Source organism: Ruditapes philippinarum, unplaced genomic scaffold, assembly GCF_026571515.1.
Source record: "Ruditapes philippinarum isolate M1 unplaced genomic scaffold, ASM2657151v2 ctg371_1_1_1_1, whole genome shotgun sequence".
Taxonomy (NCBI): Eukaryota; Metazoa; Mollusca; class Bivalvia; order Venerida; family Veneridae; genus Ruditapes; species Ruditapes philippinarum.
Window position 1 is genome coordinate 44,664 of NW_026861231.1, and position 21,329 is coordinate 65,992.

The 21,329-nt window shown below is 33.2% G+C and overlaps 1 protein-coding gene across 1 annotated transcript in view; it reads left to right on the top strand.

The window, feature by feature from the left end:
• Positions 1-21,329, top strand: part of LOC132714965 (myc box-dependent-interacting protein 1-like) — a 65,055-nt gene that overhangs the window by 10,953 nt on the left and 32,773 nt on the right. Inside the window, exons 3-6 of the mRNA XM_060697908.1 lie at positions 827-881; positions 16,095-16,189; positions 18,043-18,138; positions 20,262-20,369. Of these exons, the coding sequence (XP_060553891.1) occupies positions 827-881; positions 16,095-16,189; positions 18,043-18,138; positions 20,262-20,369 (354 nt within the window). The remainder of the gene's footprint in view (positions 1-826; positions 882-16,094; positions 16,190-18,042; positions 18,139-20,261; positions 20,370-21,329) is intronic.

A 21,329-nucleotide genomic window follows, 5' to 3' on the forward strand; every position in this document is an offset into this window, starting at 1 on the left:
GAAATTTGTTATAAACACTATTTTATTGTATTTAACTAGATATACGTGTAATCAATAAATTAATGTAATAGTTAACGGTAATAATTAGTAGTGTTTCCCGAAAACTTGTTTTAATAAACGATAGACTGTGCTAAGTAGAAAAGGATACTTTTCAATTGAGAAATATCTTTATTGTTCTGTATATAATCATATTGTTTTAAAAACATACAATGACATGAGTAAATTAATAAAATAAATTGCTTTTGCTTTAACATTTTCAGTCCTATTGAGTTCCAAGGTTACTCAAAAAACACGAGAAAACCCGGAGAATGACCGGCTATCGGGCATTTATTTTTTTTATTTTTTTTTGAAACAGTGGAACGAGAATGTGATCGCTTTTTTCTTGCTTCATCTCCACATATGAGGCAAAGTAAAAATTACATGACTCATACACCTAGAGACTAGGGAGACTACTTTCAGAAAGAATGACGCTTATTACAATTTCGATTTATTTTACGACGTCATGAACGTCAATTATTGTATTGTTAGCGTGCGCCGCGTTTCGTACCCCTTGTCATTTGAAAATTTCACAGAAATTTCATTTGTTTACATTTTGTTTTGATTTTTTCACTGTATATAGAGAACATGTTCCGATATTTGTCTCATGTAAAATTTTGTACGTAAATTTAAAAATGTGAACATTAGAGCTGCAGTCCTATTACTTTTTGAACAACCCTCGTATATGAATAGATAACTTCTTTGAAAATCTATAGAATTATAGAGAAGTCCAAAGAATGATTTGAGGTGTTACTATGAATTTTCATCCATACTTGTTTCATTGTTTCAGGAGGTAGCTAGCAAGTTTCAAAAGGAATTGAAGCAGTATGTACATTGTGCAAAAGGTAAGTCATATTTTTATAATTATTGAAATAAATGCTGCAAGGGAAAACTTTTACTTGAAAGAAGCTATTCAGTTGACGAAGGAACAGTAATGTTGTTGCTTTGAAAGTATAGTGCTAGTTTGTACATGGACAGGAGTTGCTTAAAAGTAACTCAATGGTTGCCTTTAAAGTAACTCAGGAGTGGCCTTTAAAAGAACTCCACTTAGATAGAAAAGCCTAAAAACAAATGATAATAATTTGTAACATATATCAACCAGACAGATATGCATAAGATAATTAAGAAAAAATTCTCAGAAATAAATTGAAAGTCTGATTAATGATATGTTTGTGCTTTTCTTAGACTGATTTGGTTGAAAAACAATATTTCACAATTTCAGTAGAATAATTATTCTAGAAACAGAGTGAGCAAATGATCTGAAATTTTACATTCTGAATTTCTAATACATCTTCTAAAAGGTATTGGATCAGGTGCATTCCTACTAAAATAAACTGTTATTCAAATGGCAAATAAACTGTTATTCAAATGCCAAATACATGTAGACTGTTATTCAATTGCCAAATAAACTTTTAATCAAATGCCAAAATTAATTTTAAAAGATAAACATTTTTGCTAAGTTGCATTATGCAGGCTTCTGAAAGAGATAATTTTTATATGTATAAGTCTTTGCAAAATGATCTTTATTTGCTTTAACTGTTCACTTATGTTCATACTTGAAATTGCTGGTTATAATGTAACATTTAATTATCATATTAGTGTAAACAGTATAGCCTAATGATATGTGTTGACTAGAAGAAAATAAGCTAATAAGGAAAAAAACAATTATCCTGCTGTAATAAATGCCTTAAAATATAGTTTTTTGTTCAGATTAATGTTCTAAAATTTTGTTTTTATATAAATGTATGGATGTTTCATTTCATGTGAAGAATTTTACATTTTTAACCCACAATACACTAAATATCTTAAATGGATTTGCCCATCTTTCAATATGCACTTAACTGTTTGTAAATATTAGGGAGGACTGTCTTTTAAAATTTGCATTGATTAAATTAGGATCAGAAGCGATTATGTACAGACGGCACTTGTTGCAAGTGTAAAATCTGTTGCCGCCAGCAGGCAAAGGGTTAAAAAGAAATATATGATACAGTCATCTTTGCTGCAATGAAATACCAAATACAGGTTTATTCCATATCAATTGTCGACGTTTTTGAATGTTCACATGATTTCCCTTTAGTGGATCCGACCAACCCCTACTGTCAGTGTATCAAAAGCAAAGTGCATGTATATTTTGTATACAGTTTGCAGGTGTATACAGATTTTAGGACAATAGTAAGTGATCTCAAAAATTTTAATGTCTTCTTGAAAGAAAAGGCTTGACTCTCTCAAATTACTATTTCTAGTGCAGACTGAAGTAAAAAAAACAACTGATTTTACAGTTGCCGAGGTATCAAACAGTGGACCGGAGATAAAATAAGATTAAACGGTTACTAAGGAGTGTATATATTATAGTAGATATAAATTGCAGGTGGTTTTATTTATGATATAATATCTACTATAACTGTCGAATGTCAGCCTTAACATTCCTGGCCTACTCGTTAAATAACACTCCCCGAACAATCACCTTTAACATGTCACAATATGAATGAAAACATCTCTACTTTGGTCCAGTTTAGAGGCGTGCGATGGACCGACTGACTTATCTCTTGCGATCCATTTTGTTCACTGTTCTCTTAAAAACCAAAAGACTCCGGATCTACACTATTTTTACCTTCGGAGTGAAGATCTTTAAGATTATTATTGTTTAATCAGGTACAAAATGATGAAATTCAATTAAATGTATACAGCTGGAGATTTTGGTAGTAGACTGTATTCTTTTCTATACATAGAAAAAGCATCCATGTAAAGAAAATACCTGTAAACCAGTCACCGAATAATGTTTTGTGATCATCCTTAGGTATCAAGTTTCATTCATTTTGTTGTATGTTATATGATACTGTAACATTTTATATTTTAACCCCATTAAAGCCGCTGAATTTGTATAATGGAGTTATCCAGCTTCCATTTATGGAACTGTCATTTTTGAGGATTCATAGTTAAGTCAGACATTGGTATAGATTCTGGTCACAGTCTGCATGGAAGGGCAGACTGGCTGGCCTACAGGGTACTATACTGGTGGAAAAGACTAAGCACCCAGTTCCTAAGCTAATCAGTACAAACAAAACTGTTAAAATAACATCTTTGTATCATCTTCTGTTCAGTTCTTTTAAAACTTCCAATGCAATGCAATCATATTTTGAGTTTGTGGTTGAACGACCTTGAAAGCAACTGCCTTGTTAGGCTGTTATGTGTATGTGAGAAACCACTTTGTAGGTATTGACTGTCTCAATTAAGGTGACTTCATGATTAATCATGATTGAAAACATTTTCCCTGTACTTCACTGTCATCTTTAATTGTTTAACTAATGGTTCGTTGGGAAAGGAAAAGATATATACACACAGAGACAATATGTTTTTGTTTCAATGAGATTCATTTATTGTGTTTCCTCTCAAGTGTGTGTTCCCATATGTTGTCAAAATAACCCTTGTCAATATGAAGAAGTAAATGGTTATATTTTCAAGAGGTTATTGTTATTAAGCTTAAGAGCTGTTATGAAAAGAGGCTGATGGTAGGGAGCTTGTATTTGTTTTTTTGTTTTTGGAAAAGTTCCCATTTTTGTCACTGCAGGATCTTTTATTTTTATCAGGTTAGGTGGTTTTGACCCCTGGGGTTGCTTTAAGTTGTTAACACCGGTGCTTAGCCAAAATCATCTTTCATATTTCAGCGCTATATGACCTAAACTATGTTGGTGTGCTGTAAAACCAAACAAAACAAACGTAGTCACTTTGCAGGAGACAGTCATTTGACTATAGTGTGTTCACTGATTATGTACAGATACTAACTTGTTTCCCCACCAGTAACTGTCAACTTCTCAACATGTAAAAGAAAGTATTAAACTGTTTTCTATCAAAAATAGAAAAAAAACATGTACACATTGAGTTAGATCAAGGCTCACCAGAGCTTTTCCTTCGATACAGCTAGAAGTTGCCATAACACCTTTACAGGGTTGGTATGATTCTTTTTCTGTTTCAAAATCACTGGCAACACACTGACAATACACTGACAATACACTGACAGACTGACTACAAAGTATATTACAAGAATTGCAAGTTTAAAGTTTAATCTATTTATAGAATAAAAACATTAAATGTATAGGTAGGCATGCAGTGAGTTTCAAATGAAACGTGATTGTTTTCATTAATGTTTCTATATAGGTGGCATATTGTTACTCATAAGTTGTCTAATTTTACTACATATTTAAATTTGCCGTAATTTACTACAGTTTAATGTACCAAAATAATCTGACCTAATTTTGGAATGAATAATGCATAATATATAGGTATTTGATACGGTCTAAAATACTTCGTAAATTTGAGTATAAATAATAATGGGGAAAAGGTAAAATATTTGAAATAACTTGAGATGTAGCGGAAACTTATATGATAGTGTTGAATTTAACTACTGTTTAAAGTTCCGAGTTTTATTTGCTCGGGTGTCAGTTTGCCTTACATAAATATTTTCATAATATGTCAGGCTTAACTGACCATAAAATTTAATATGATTTATCAAAACAGTCAAACAAGGCATGGTGTTTATTCAGGGTTAGCGACTCATTGAATCATGAGACTAGAAGCCGAGTGTAGCTTCTCGATGTTGTTTTTGTTAGATATATTATGTATGTCTTAACTTAGCTTCTCCGTGTTGCTAAGTTTTATTTTTATGTTTAGCATGATCCAAATTGTTGTAACTTAAAAAAATTTAAATTTAATGAAAACTAGGGCAAAAATTGTCAAATATTGCCATAATTAGAATGCCAGCATGAGAAAATGAGTCTTTAAACATCATTTTACTCATGATGTCAAAAGACGTTAACGTTGTTATTGACATTCAAAATAAAAATGTGAATTACCCTTGAAATGTTAAAGATATTTAATATGAATAGGTAACAATAAGCAAATTCCAAAAGTTTTTTTTACTTATCTCAAGTGCTGTAGAATTAAATTTCTTTAAGAAATGTCAATTGAAAAAAAGTAAGTGATTTTAAGGGCTGTTTTCCCATGCCAGCGTTCAGTTATGATTTTAATGGTAAATTTGTTGCTGCACAGACATAATTTTATTGGTTCAACTGATTGTTCAAAGTGTTAATTTAATCAGTCATTGAGAGGAATGTATCTGCTGTGCTCAGTCAAGTAAACCTAGTCAGGGTGAAACCCTAAGAGTCAGTCCAACATTAAGTTAAGTCATAAGTAATTATGCAGTCACTGTTAATTCAAGTAAAACTTAAAGGTTAGTAGAACACTTTATGAAGTAAACCTTATATGTCTCAGTCACACACTTATCAGTAGAGCCTAGTCAGTCAAACTCAGTCTCTGAAACAAAGTAAAACTCAGTTAAACAGTGAAATGGGGAATAATTTTGGTTTGTTGTTCCAGTCCATGACTGTGAGGTTGCTTAATCATCTTTTTACACTGTTACCATACAGAGTTGTTATCACCAGATGCATTCTCTTGTCTAACCATCCTGGTGTTTTAATCATATTTGTATTGATAATAGGTTTATCACATTTTGTTCTGATTGTTGATATAAGTGTTATCAAGGTAAGTTGTTTTTAATTTAGTGTTTTTAAGAATGAACTGATAAATTAGTTAAAAGTATGCCATGAATTCTGGAAAGTGTTTTTTGCTCATCAAAATGTTTCTTTGGAGCATGTCCTTACAGACCAGTTTTGTTCTTCTTTACTTGTATTTCTCACAGCATCTGGGGCAGTTTTTGCTGAGTTGATTTGGTCTTTACTTCAAACCACTTGCCCCACACAACTTTGGATTTCAAATGAGGAAGATATCAGTCAGTGGTTACACTTAGGTGCCCGCAAAGGTTCCTAAAATAATGCATGTAGGGGCACCTGAGATCTTCCTTTACCAGTGATTTAGCTGGAAAGTCTCCATAATGACCTTTACATTGTCATTATGATCAAATTATATACACAGTCATATATTGCCTCAATATCTTAATTATTTGGTGTATTAGTATGTTCTGGCACATTTAATCCAGTTTGAATTGAGTGGAGTCATGGTCATGGTCACTGAGGCTAAAAATAGATTTTCTGAGTTTTCCTTGTTCTGTAAGTCCATCTGCTCTTGTTTTACTTTGTCAAAGCAATTCATTAATGTCACTGATATAATTGTTGTAGTATTATACCAACATCTCTGTGAACTGTCTATATACAGAGGCGTATGAGTTAAGTGTAGGAGTAGGAGGTGTAGTGATCGAAGGTTGTCAAACCGGTAAGTTGCTGGCATGAGTCAAGTATTATTATAGATCTCTGAATCCCCATTTGAATTTGAGTTTTGGTTTCAGTTTACTTGATATGATAACACAATGTTTGAAATTCCGAATTTTCTAGTGCTGATAACAAAATTGAACAGGAAAATAATAGGCCTGTGTCTGTACATGAAAAACTTTCAACAGAGTTTAAACAACAATGATACATGAATCCAGGAACAAAATTATATAATGATTGAAAAAACTTAGTAATATCGCTGAAAATACTTTCTTCCCATGCAAACTTTATGCAATTGGACTTGCCTAAATTTTAAAATAACTAATAGCTCAAAGATCAAGGTCATACTTGGAAGTCAAAAGTCATGATAAGGTACTAGTGCATTGATAGTCATGTTTAGTCCATTTCTTTGTCTTGAGTGAGCGAATGATCTGAAAGTTTTCACAAGTTACTGGTCAAGACGAAATGTTAATCTAGAAAAATTATTTTCAGTCCTGTCATGTCATAAAATGCAATGGAATCCCCTTAATGCGTTCATTAACATTCATATTAACTTTGATAAGTTTTTGTTTTAATTTTTGTGAAGAATTTTTGTTACAATAAAGACAAAATATGTTAAAAACAAAATATAGGACAGTGTTCATTCAGTAACTGCCATAAAAGATAGAAAGGCATTTACAATATGTTTGTAACATTACTGTTTTTGCTACTGTTATATGGTAAATTCCATTAATTAATTCAGACGCTCAGACAGAAATCTGCCCTTGCCTAAATTATAGTGTTGTTGTTTTTATACCCCCAAAAACGAAGTTTGGGGGGGTATATAGGAGTCACCCGGTGGTCGGTCGGTCGGTCGGGCGGTCGGTCGGTCGGTCGGTCGGTCCAGACGTCCGTTGCATTTTCCTTGTCTGGAGCATAACTTGAAGACTAATGGTTGGAATTCAATATAACTACATACAATGGTCAAGCACATTGAGAGGAAGTGCAGTGCACAAGAACCATAACTCTATCTTGACTAATTACAGAGTTATTGCCCTTTGTTACTTTTCCTTGTCCGGGGCATAACTTGAAAACTACTGGTTGGAATTCAAAACAACTTCATACAATTGTCAAACACATTAAGGGGAAGTGCAGTGCACAAGAACCATAACTCTATCTAAAGTAATTACAGAGTTATTGCCCTTTGTTAATTTTCCATTGCTTTTTTTTGTCCGGACCATAACTTGAAGACTAATAGTTTGAATTCAATATAACTAAATACAATGGTCAAGCACATTGAGAGGAAGTGCAGTGCACAAGAAACATAACTCTATCTTGACTAATTACAGAGTTATTGCCCTTTGTAACTTTTCCTTGTCCGGGGCATAACTTGAAAACTTCTGGTTGGAATTCAAAACAACTTCATACAATTGTCAAACACAATAAGGGAAAGTGCAGTGCACAAGAACCATAACTCTATCTAAAGTAATTACAGAGTTATTGCCCTTTGTTACTTTTCTATTGAATTTTTTTTGTCCGGACCATAAATGGAAGACTAATGGTTGGAATTCAATATAACTACATACAATGGTCAAGCAATTTGAGAGGAAGTGCAGTGCATAAGAACCATAACTCTATCTTGACTAATTACAGAGTTATTGCCCTTTGTTACTTTTCCTTGTCCGGGGGATAACTTGAAAACTACTGGTTGGAATTCAAAACAACTTCATACAATTGTCAAACACAATAAGGGGAAGTGCAGTGCACAAGAACCATAACTCTATCTAAAGTAATTACAGAGTTATTGCCCTTTGTTACTTTTCCATTGCCTTTTTTGTCCGGACCATAACTTGAAGACTAATGGTTGGAATTCAATATAACTTCATTCAATGGTCAAGCACATTGAGAGAAAGTGCAGTGCACAAGAACAATAACTACATCTTGACTAATTACAGAGTTATTGCCCTTCGTTACTTTTCCTTGTCCAGAGCATAACTTGAAAACTACTGTTTGGAATTCAATACAACTTCATACAGTTGTCAAGGACATTAAAAGGAAGTGCAGTGCACAAGAGCCATAACTCCATTTTGACAAAATACAGAGTTACTGCCGTTTGATACTTTTCCTTGTCAGGAGCATAACTTAAAACGTACTGGTTGGAATTCAAAACAACTTCATACAATGGTCAAGCACAATAAGAGGAAGTGCAGTGCACAAGAACTATAACTCTATCTTCAGTATTTATAGAGTCATTGCCCTTTGTTCCTTTTCTTTGTCTTTCTGGACTTATTACAGAGTAATTCAATTAAACTTCATCAATGGCCAACCACATTGAAAGGAAATGCAACATATAAGAACCACAACTGTCTTTAATTGCCCACAACCATAACTCTATATTTGAATTCTTTTACAAGGTATTCTGTTACTAGTAACATCCTCATTTCGGAAGCAGTCTTGTGGGGGTATTAATCACATTTAGTGATAGTTCTAGTTTTTGCTTGAAAATATTCAAGTTTTGATAGAATACATTAAAATTTTGAATGGATGATAGTTTCAACTTGTTAATTATGCCCCCGCCATGTAATGGCCGGGGCATATAGTGTTACCCTGTTCCGTCCTTCCGTCCTTCCGTCATTCCGTCCTTCCGTCATTCCGTCATTCCGTCCTTCCGTCATTCCGTCATTCTGTCATTCCGTCATCATCAGTTTCCGTTCATTATCTTAGTAACGGTTGCACATATTCAACTCAAATTTGACATATGGATATGTCATGAGAAAATACAGGTCAAGTTCGAATTTGGTCATGGTTCGATGATTTTTGGCAGAGTTATGCCCCTTTTACTTTGAAAATAATATGAAATTTTCAGTTTCCGTTCATTATCTCCCCAACGGTACAACACATTCAACTGAAATTTTACATATGGATATGTCATGAGAAAATACAGGTCAAGTTCGAATTTGGTCATGGTTCGATGATTTTTGGCAGAGTTATGCCCCTTTTACTTTGAAAATAATATGAAATTTTCAGTTTCCGTTCATTATCTCCCCAAAGGTACAACACATTCAACTCAAATTTGACATATGGATATGTCATGAGAAAATACAGGTCAAGTTCGAATTTGGTCATGGTTCGATGATTTTTGGCAGAGTTATGCCCCTTTTACTTTGAAAATAATATGAAATTTTCAGTTTCCGTTCATTATCTCCCCAACGGTACAACAAATTCAACTCAAATTTTACATATGGATATGTCATGAGAAAATACAGGTCAAGTTCGAATTTTGTCATGGTTCGATGATTTTTGGCAGAGTTATGCCCCTTGTACTTTGAAAATAATATGAAATTTTGAGTTTCCATTCATTATCTCCACAACGGTACAACACATTCAACTCAAATTTGACATATGGATATGTCATTAGAAAATACAGGTCAAGTTCGAATTTGGTCATGGTTCGATGATTTTTGGCAGAGTTATGCCCCTTTTACTTTGAAAATAATATGAAATTTTCAGTTTCCGTTCATTATCTCCCCAACGGTACAACACATTCAACTCAAATTTTACATATGGATATGTCATGAGAAAATACAGGTCAAGTTCGAATTTGGTCATGGTTCGATGATTTTTGGCAGAGTTATGCCCCTTTTACTTTGAAAATAATATGAATGAAATTTTGAGTTTCCGTTCATTATCTCCACAACGGTACAACACATTCAACTCAAATTTGACATATGGATATGTCATTAGAAAAACACAGGTCAAGTTCCAATTTTGTCATGGTTCGATGATTTTTGGCAGAGTTATGCTCCTTTTACTTTGAAAATAATATGAAATTTTCAGTTTCTGTTTATTATCTCCCCAACAGTACAACACATTCAACTCAAATTTGACATATGGATATGTTTTTGGAATGCCCAGGCCCAGTTCGAATTTGTTCATTGTTCAATGATTTTTGGCAGAGTAATGCCCCTTTCACTTTGAAATTAATATGAAATTTACAGTTTCTGTTCATTATCTACCCAGCAGTGTTACATATTCAACTCAAATTTGAAATATGGATATGTCAAAGGAATGGGCAGGTCAAGTTGGAATTTGGTCATGGTTCGATGATTTTTTTGGCAGAGTTATGTCCCTTTCACTTTGAAAATAATATAGATACATCTTAGGAATAAGCAGTTTAAGTTTGAATTTGGTCGTGGTTCAATGATTTTGGACAAACTTATCTTTCTTGAAAATTGGAAAAATTTTGAACTTTCAGTTTCAGCACTCATACTTTTGTTGAAATGTATGTAGCCATTATTTTGGCTACAAATATGAAATATGCTATTTTCAAAAGGTTAAGACTGAATAATTTCAGTGACTTCAACATTGTATGGAAATGATTTGTGTTAACATTGAAAAGTTTTAAGGGCTTTGAACTTTAAATGAAAACAATAATTTGTGCAAACAAATTTGGAACTAAATATTATAACATCTGAAATTTTGGCTGCATGCGGGGGCATCCGTGGCATGATGACACATTTCTAGTTTTTATTATTTTTTGCAAGTGCCATCCTGTTATGAATTAGGTCATTTGTTTATTCAAGTCCTTTTAAATAAGGAAGGGAGGAGGTTTTGCTCATATTTGTATTTCTAAATAGCTCTGTATGCTTAGTTTGAGTGTTTCTTCTTAATAACTGTAATATACTTTAACTGACTGCCTGCTGTTAAAGGTAAAATGGCCAAGTCAAGTGACCTTGGTTGAAACCTAGTGTCGTGTCAGGTCAATAACTAAAGGTCAAGTTCACAGAAACTTTTAAAGTGGCATGTAGCAGTATGAATTAGGTTACATATTGTTGCCCTATGTGTATTGTATGAAAATAGGTTAACTTATGGTAGACTTTATTGGGTTAGACCATAGTATGATAAGGATGGCTCAATCAGGGCTAATTGAAACACATTTTTAGCTCCATGTCTAAATAAAGAAGAAAAAAGGACCCTCCCTCCTTACAATCACTGTACTGGCTTGTTATTATGGCTTTGAAAATGAAATGAAAATGATTTTAAGAATCAAATATTACCTTGTTGATATAAAAAAGAGTTTGTTATATTGCCAACAAATGTAAATGGTACTTTGGCCCATCCTATCTTTAGCATCTGTCTGTTTTTCACTACATCTGAAACACATGTAGGATATCTTTTCTTTGTCATTGACCATAGAAAGTTAAGTCTTTTCCCAGAATTTGCAGTATCAATGGGGTCAGTGGATGAACATATGGCTTCAAAAAGGAAAACATAATTTGTTTTACTCACTATCTTTGGTGCTATCTATAAGTTTGGCATGAGGATTTCATTAAATTCATCTTTTTAAGTTACTAGTCAAACAGAAATGAATTTCCAGATTACAATGCTTTGAAGTTGTTTTAATGGACTAACCATGTTTTGACAGTACTGTCAGTTGTTAGTTTCAGAGTAATAGAAAAATTGTATAAGTGGCTTTGCGCTTGACACTAAGCACTATTTAAAGGGGATATTACTAAGATTGGTCAGTGTATGTGACCAGACTTAGTATTATGTCAATGTGACTATAGGGGTAGCAGCCAAATTTTTTTTTGAGAGTTTCAATAAAAAAATATCTTGATTTCCAAATCTCAGAGAGCTTCCATTATTAGCCAAACCCCAGGGTGGCGGAGGTCACCATGACTTCCTTACCTCCCCTTTGGATCCATGTATGATCTATATAGGATATGTCAGGCAGCTTTCGGGTGCCAACATTTGTTTGGCTCTTAAGTTGGTGCACTGCATGCCCAGTTTTGGTGATCTTCAAAAACCTAGGAACCAGGATGACCGCGCTTACATTTGTATGGACTGATGGTTTGTAAATTTTTGATGTCACTATAGTCTAACCATTGGAAGTTTTTGCTTTAATCAGACTGATGTGGCCAGAGTCAGCAACCAAACCCTGCCTCAGTTTAACAGGATATTGCATAAAGCAACACCAATATCACTGGAAAACTATAGTGAGTGACATTTAAAAGTCAAGCACACAGAATCAATAACGATCATATTTTTATGACAATATAATGCATTTTACATGTTGGGTATCGTTATTGCATGTCCATGGTGTGGTATTTCGATGATGCAAACACTATACACATATTACCATAATTGTGCTTTTTGCAAATGAGAATTATTTAGAGAGATGTAAAAATCAGGCACACTTATTTTGTCCTTTCCGCACTTTGAATATCAAAAGTGCACTTGTCCATTTAAACATTTCTCAATTTGAAATAGACTGAATAGAAAACAGAGCAGACCAAGATCAGATGGAATGCATGTGTCAGTTGATCTTGGTTGTGCATTTATTGTATGGGAAGAATCTACCGGTATTTGCAAATGAAAATTATTTAGAGTGAGGACATACTCAGCCCTTGCCACTATGATATAGGATTGTCCATTTAACAATTTGTCATTTTTAAGCAAACAATACATGTGCCGGCTGACCTTGGATGTGCATTGATCATATGGGACTTACGATTCAAGCTTAATTGAGAAAGCTGACATCAGTTAAGTTCCAAAAATAGTCCAGTCCGGCTAAATAGAAGGGCTCTATAACTACTTATTGTTTGCCGACAGTCACATTTTAAGAAAAAAATGAATAACATTCGTTATAATGAGGAAGAATTTTAATGAATGAGTTTATATACTTACTACTACAGGCTCGGTAAAGAATAATTTAATCAACATCACAAATATTACGGTACATTAATGACCTAGAAAGTTATGCGTAATTTAGGAGTATATATTTATATCCCGTGGTAATCATGATGGGATATGTTTGTAGTTGCATTAGTGTCTCCCTCATTAAAGGTTTTTATATCTGCTTACGGACAAAATGTCAAGCTACGTAATTATTCAGAAGGTAGATTTAGCTGTTTACACTTTGCCTCTCGCCTAAATCACTTAAATTACTGTTTATATTTGTCGAAATGTCGTACATTTCCGCTACTATTCTGTTTAAGACGAGCTTTATCTATTTTCACCTTTGCTTAAAGAAAAAAATCAAGAAAAAAAACAAGCGAGGTATATGAGTTTTTACGTGTTTCATGTTGGATAATCGGTACTGCGAGGACCTGTGCTTGCAGTAGAAACACGGGTCTCATATCTCTAAATCTCAATTTTAGTGTCCCTTACTTTGCTATTTAGCTGTTCAAACATCAAAACAGAGTTAGTTTCATTATACAAATTCAGAAGGGATTACTAGTATGCTGTTTGCTTGAATTTGAAAAGAATTTGATTTAAACTTGATCAGTTGTTCTGCAGATTCAGTTATGATGCTGAACAATGATTTAATTTATCAATAAAACTTGTTAGGTTCTGGACATTTATTTCTACATTCTGCAGAGTCAAAAATGTGGTAGTTTTGTTTAGCACCAAAATGGAGGGGCATCTACAGAATTGATTATACCACACTTTGTGTGACCTTTTCTTGTCTCCTGAGCCAATCCCCTGGAGTATTGGGCTGGACTTAAACTTCATTTGTGCAAAATACTTCAAAATAGTAACTGTTACACATTTTTACAGAGGGAGAAAAAGCATAAAGCTGATTCCGTAACGATGAACTCCTTAATTTTTTCTTTTCTTAAAAAATGAAGATCAAAACAAATGCCTTGATGTGTAAATGATAAACTCTTTAAAATGATGTTTCATTGTCAGAGGCTGTATCATGTAACATGTTGACATTAAAATCAGTTTTGTTTGGTATTTTGACATTACAATTTCTTGTGTGAGGAGGTAAAACTCTCATGAAATGTGAAATGAAAGATTTTTACAATAAAAAAGTTTATAGTGTGGTTTATTATTACATCTACTACATCATAACAACTGTCATACTGGTGTGTCATTGTATAGTTAAATGTGATATTTGTATGAAGTTTGTCTAGGCCTGTAATAGTCATCTTTGGGGAAAAAATATGTTGATTTTACTTTTACTTCATCTGGTGATTTTGCTTTTACTTAACCTATTGATTTTTACTTTTACTTTACTTTTTCTTGACCAATTCACATTAAATTTTAGACCTAATTAAGATTTACAAGATTTTTGAGTGAGTATTTGAATATTTCACCATCTTAATATACTGCTACCATTGTTAAAAGTGGTTGGTTTGTGTGTCAGTGCCCTCAGATCATGGTCTGCACTGTTTGCTAGTCAGTCAGTGCATATTCTAAAACTGAATGAATGTTTTTTGTCTGGATTGAAAGATGGACAAGTCCATTTAAGATATTTAGCGTGGTAAATTATGATAGGCTATACAATCTAAATAAAACCTTGACAGCTCACATTTGTGAGAAGTCAGACCAGATCTTTAATACTATTGGCTGTTTGATTTCTAAGTGTTTTTGTATCAAAATTATCCCTGAAACTAAAAATTATCCCTCAGTGGACACTTCAAAAATCAAAGCATGACAGGTGCTACAATCAAATTTAGTGAGGATTATCTGAGCAAACTTTCACAGACTTTTAAGTTATAAGATTCCACACCTTAAAGATTGTATCGTTTAATGAAATAAATATTAATAGCCTAGTGGATATATAAATAAGCTGTCTGTCCTCTCAGCCCCAGGGGGTCACATAATCTCAGCCCCGGGGGGTCTCAACATTTTTTCCTCACATATAACACCAGTACTGTACAGACCAGGAAGCAGACTTAAAATTGATTGAACTAATGTTTAATTAATTGAGAGCTTAAATAATTATGTGAAATCTGAAATTAGAATATGATCCTGCTCTTAAGTTATGTAACTTAAGTTATTGAAACCTAGAATTAAATAATGAACTCAATTATAGTGATTAATTATTTTTAAGATATGCAACTTAAGTTATTGAAACCTATTAGCAATATAAATTTTCAGCTTAAAGTAAAGCAAATCCATGTTCAGGAAGTTAGCATGGTAAATTACAGTAGTTGAAATTGAAAAGAACCTGTCATGTTTTAAAAATTTCGATATTAAATACACAAAACAATTCATAGGTTTAAATTCAAGACAGGACAAATCTATTTAACAAATATAGCATAGTAAAGCATAATGAATTGGATGGACTTTGTTTTTGATATAAAAAAATGCATCAGATGGTACATGTATTCTAAAGCTATTATAATTAATGACCATTCTGTGTAACATATTAAGAATATGACAATGTTACTTTTTCGTATAATACTGGTAAATACTAATGGTACTGTGTAAAAGTAAAAATACTCTCCAATGTCATAAAAAATAACTAAGTAAAAGATGTAACAGTTGATCTTTTGGCCATGATATATAGCCACACTAGATGTTTTGGCAAATGTACAGATATATTTTATGCAAACTCCTACACATTGAAGGCTTATAATTATCCCCTTGCAGCATATATGTAGTTGACCGGTTACATATAATTTGTAGTATAAAATTTATTTAATTAGCCCATTGCACATGTTGGTCTGTTCATCTTAAGACTAGACCTTGTCTAATTAATAATTCGAGAATACATTAGCCTATTGTTATAGTGTCTGATGGGAGGTTGGTCATGACCTGTAATATATAATCATGTACCCCTGTTGAGGTCAGAAGGTCAAATGTTAAGGTTTCAATGACCTTGGCTAGAAAAAGCTTATTTCATCATTAACTAAAGGACATTTTGACCAACAGTCATTTTGATGGGTAAGCTGGTCATGACTGGTTGAAGATTACTATGGATTTTGACATCAGTGGGTCAAAGGTCAAAGTTACAGTGACCTTCACCACAAAGCTGACCTTTAGTATTCAGGTTTTGATAATATGGTTGGTAAAATGACATTTTGGTTGCCAATGATAATGAAAGTGTTATATTTATGATTTCAGCACTGTCACTAGCATCAAAGTCTTTCTACTCAACAGTAGCGGAGGTTTACGAGCCAGAGTGGGAGAATCATGCTCAAATTACAGAAATACTCACAGTAAGTTACACAAACTTTCTTTTTTAAGTGGCGGCGGTCCGAATGGTTAACAGGTTTACTAGTAGTCTAAGGACTGCTGACCTCCTGGGCTCAAACCCCGTCAGGGACCAAGCCGTTGTTTCCCTGAGCAAGAAACTTTACTTTCATTGCTTAGTACTGGTTGGTTCCAGGAATGGATTCAAGAGTGTTTCAAACTAAAATTAATTAGAATAAACTAAAATTTCTTCAACCAAAATATTTTTTTTAAAACCTAAAGACATATAGGGATCACTTCACCGTCGTCTGTCTGTCTGTCTGTCCGTCTGTCCGTCCGTCCGTCCGTCACAAAACTTGTCCGGACTACTGCTCATAAACTACTGGTGCAATTTCATCCAAACTTTACAGGAATGATCAGTACCAAGTCTAGTTGTGCATATTGTCAGCATTTTCCGGTTCAGTGATTTTTGTCAGAGTTATGGTCCTTTAATAATTTTTATTTTTAAAGTTTGTCCGGACTACTTCTCTTATACCACTAATGCAATTTCAATGAAACTTTACAGGATTGATCTGTAGCTCAAGTTCTTGTGCATATTGCACGGGTTTTCCGGTTGAATGATTTTTGGCCGAGTTATGGCCCTTTGACAAAAAGGTGTTTTTTTCTGTGTGTTGCCAGATACACAAAATCTTGTCCGGACTACTCCTCATAAACTACAGGTGCAATTTCATCCAAACTTTACAGGAATGATCAGTACCAAGTCTAGTTGTGCGTATTGTCAGCATTTTCCGGTTCAATGATTTTTGTCAGAGTTATGGCCCTTTAATAATTTTTAATTTTAAAGTTTGTCCGGACTACTTCTCTTATACCACTAATGCAATTTCAATGAAACTTTACAGGATTGATCTGTAGCTCAAGTCCTTGCGCATATTGCACGGGTTTTCCGGTTGAATGATTTTTGGCCAAGTTATGGCCCTTTGATAAAAAGGTCTTTTTTTCTGTGTGTTGCCAGATACACAAAATCTTGTCCGGACTACTCCTCATAATCTACTGGTGCAATTTTATCCAAACTTTACAGGAATGATCAGTACCAAGTCTAGTTGTGCACTGTCCGTCTGTCTGTCTGTTTGTCTGTCACAAAATTTGTCCCAACATGAAATTGGCCATCATGAGGCGACACAGTGATTACTGATCGCTCTTGTACTGTATTATATTATTATATTATAACTTTTATAAGTTATGTTTTTAGTGTCAAAAAATGATGACTAACTGTTCCTTCAAACAAGCTTTACCACACTTCAACAACAACAATCCCCTTGCAAATTTCATTCTCTATTCCCAAGGAAAACTGCACTTCAGTTAGAACAACATTGATAATACAAATTTTTTGGATAGCACTTTGAAAATCAGCAGCTATGCGGAATGCACAGATGTAAAGAATGATATGCAGCTTAATTATATTATTTTGTTACTGAGCTCACTATTACTAGTAGTAAAGGCATGTAACTATAACAACACTATAGTGCTGTGAATTCTATGAAATAATGCTTTGATGCCATTGTGAAATCATTCCATTTAAAGTCTCTTTTTTATAGCGATACACAAACTCATGTATGGTTATAAAGTATTTTTAAGGCTTTTAGCAGTTAAGTTTTGATATTCTATCATGTTTAACCCATACCATTAACTTTTCTAAATAAGTATTGAGTTAGTAGAGATCAGTGCAGACCATGATCAGACAGCATGGGCATGCCAGCTGATCTTTAATGCACTGGTTGCATAATATAGAATTTTGTAACCATCGGGAGGCTAAATGGTAAAGACAAATTGTTTACCAATGTTTTGTTGGGGTGATATCAGTACCTTCTGTTTGTTTCAGAACATGGACATGTTATGGCAGGATTACCTGACAAAATTACAGGATCAAGTCCAAGAACCTCTTACCAAGTACCTCGCCACTATACCACAAATAAAGGTAAATCTTGCTTCCCACTCCTGTATGTTGATGAAGTATTCAGATGAACTCTTTGTTTGTTTATATGCTCAAAGTTTGACTACTGTGAGTTTGTTTTTATTAGTGCAAAAAAGTGAGTTTCTAGTATGTGCATCAATGCTAGAGTGTTCTCCACAAGTTAATGTCAACTTCTTCAGCCAACAGTATAGAGCCTGATTATACCCCGAGGCTAGTCACTTTCGGTTTTAGTAGTGGAAGGGTATATAAAAGTATTATTTTTAGTGCTGGAAGAATTGAGTGACATGTAGGTTAAAAAGTCAAGTTACTTTCATCTCTTCTGTTAAGAGAGTTGTATAATTGTATAGAGTTGTATAGTGATAAAGTGTTTTGAGTGGTGTTGTGGTTGGCTAGATAATGCTTCAGACAAGTATCTAAGGATTGCTGGCTGTGTGGGCTCAAACCTCGTCAAGGGCAAGCCATTGTTTTCTTAAGTAAGAAACCACTCTTTCGTCCAAGAATGATTTTAATTTTAATGGATTGAAGAGTGTGTCTTTAAAAGCTAATAGCTTCCCGTACAAGCAAACTTAATCAGTTCTGTATTAACTAAACTATTAATCAAGTGTTTAAAATGCAGCAAAAGTGTTTTATTAGTAAATATATAAATGTTAGAAACAGTTTAATTGAGGAAACTAACTGATTTGATACTTACACTGACTTCAGGCAATGATGTAAGATTTAGTCTAGCATAGTGTCATTGTGTCTTGATAATGTGGTATGTACGATACTATAGCTCAAGGTTATATATCCACATTTATAAATCTTATCTGTCATTTACATCCATGTTTATACATGTAGATGTATATATAAACAACTTTTAGGCTATAAATAGCTATATTTAATAAAAACAACAACAACAACAAAAATAACACCTGAGAAATCATAATTTTTGAAAAGGGTCCGAAATTCAGGTGAATCTGTCACTTTACCATATAAGAAGTTAAAGATCTCTAAATAATTATTAAATCTGTTGTAATACTTACTGCCTCTAAATTAACCTTTAAACATGAAAATAAATTATTTTTGTATAATAAACTAGTTTAGCCTTGATTTTAGGCATATTGATTGTTCCTATAAGGGGTTAAATATCAAAAGCCAAAAAAAAAAAATAAAATCAGTAGTAAGGAGTCTGCTAACACAGCTTATTTGCTATTTAAAAAAAATGAAATATTAGTCTGTACAAAAGAATTTGATCACTTTTGTTCCCTGAAAAAAGATTTTTCCCTATGATGAGCGAACAGATCAATAAAATATATACAGTTAAACCTGTGCTGATGGTAACTTCCTAATTTTGGCTGACAAGGGTTTTGTTGAAAAATCCCCAACAAATGAACAGGGATCGCTTCCTGTCCATGGCCAGCACTGCCATTAAAACAGCTAGGCTTCCAGGTAGCTGTTTTAAATCTGAACTGTGGTCTGTGTCATTTTTTTGTGGTACCAAACCATGGTTTAAGTCACTTTTTGTTCACTATCAGTTTTTTTGTCATCAACTAACAGTTAATGTGACTTTGTCCTCACCAAACAGCAGTTTATATTACTTTGTTGTCACCAAAAAATGGTGCATTTCACATTGTTATCACCAAACAATGGTTTATGTCCCTACATTATCACCAAACAACAGTCTTTGTCACCTGATAACAGTCTATTTCACCAAACATAAGGTTTAAACTGTATTTAAAGGAACTCCACTGAGTTCCAAAAGCCTTATTACATAAAATTTGAACTTTTTTCATAGATCAGCTGGAGCACTTAAACAAATATATACAGTAATATACCCCTATACAAAATATAATTATGAAATATACGGAAAAAAAAATAGATCGAAAGTTGTATTTTTTGTGTTACTCTTAGCCAAGTTTGAGTGAAAGTATTGTGAAGATTTTCAATTTTTGGTTATTTTTCACAGAATAATTATTTTGTAAAATCGGAGTGAGGGAATGATAATAATTTTTGCACACATGTTGTTGGTCTTAACCTACATCAAATGAAACATAAATGTTGAAAATCTTTTCCAGTCCCGTCATGTCCAAAAAACAAACCTCAGTGGAGTCCCTTTAAAGTAATATATCTGATTTGGTATATTTCAGGCACGGGTATCTAAACGTGGTAGAAAGATGATAGACTATGACAACGCCAAACATGGTCTGGAGGTTCTCCAGAATGCTAAGAAAAAAGATGATGCTAAAATTGCAAAGGTGAGTCAGTAAGTTTTGTAATACTTCATAATTATACAAGTTTTGCAGGATTGAAGACAGACAAAATGATTGTCTCTCATATGGTATATACATGTTTAAAGGCCCATTATGCCTTCAAATTTTTCTATTTAGTATATTGTTACAATTAAAAAAAAATCATTTGCTACATTGATGAACTACCTTTTACATCTTTGCTTTGTTGGCAGGGTGTATAATTATTATGTATGGAAGTCAAAATTTTGCTACCTTTATGTCACATTTCTGCCCATTCTGACAGTGCAACTTTCTTCAGTTAATAAGACATAATTATGTTATTCTCTAAATCCATTATTAAATCATTATTAAGCATATATTGGACATTTCTAAAGAATTGAAAATATATGGATTCCTGATGCAATAATGTGCCTTTAAGGAATAAAAATAAAAACAGTTTCTTGGCAAATAAATTATCTCAATATATTTGCAACATAAGATTCTTTTTGGTTGAAAAAAAAAATGCACATCAATGCAAATTTTCTAGGTTTTGTAAATTTTCATTTTGGTTAACCACATGGTCAATCAAAGCCATGAAAAATCTGTAATGTTGTAAGCAAAATGTAGAAAAAATGTCAATTTGATACTTACTTTTCTCATTGGCATGTCTTGATGTAGTTAAGGTCTTCTTGTATTTCAATATTATAGTAATTTAATAGATATAGGATGCAAAAAATGTTTGGAGTTAACATGAGCTAGGCCAAATGTCAAAGTTTGTGTTTTTTATGGGTACATGGCTCAAATTTCATTATAAAAAGCAGAAAAAAAATTTCTTGGGGGTTTATTTATAAAATTTAGCATGTCCATAGAAATCTTGTATTAAAGACACATGAAGGCCACATACACAGTTGTTTAGGTCATGGAAAACCTGTTTAACAAAAACATCCTCCATAGAATAAGATACAGAGAATAATGAGTAACTTGTAT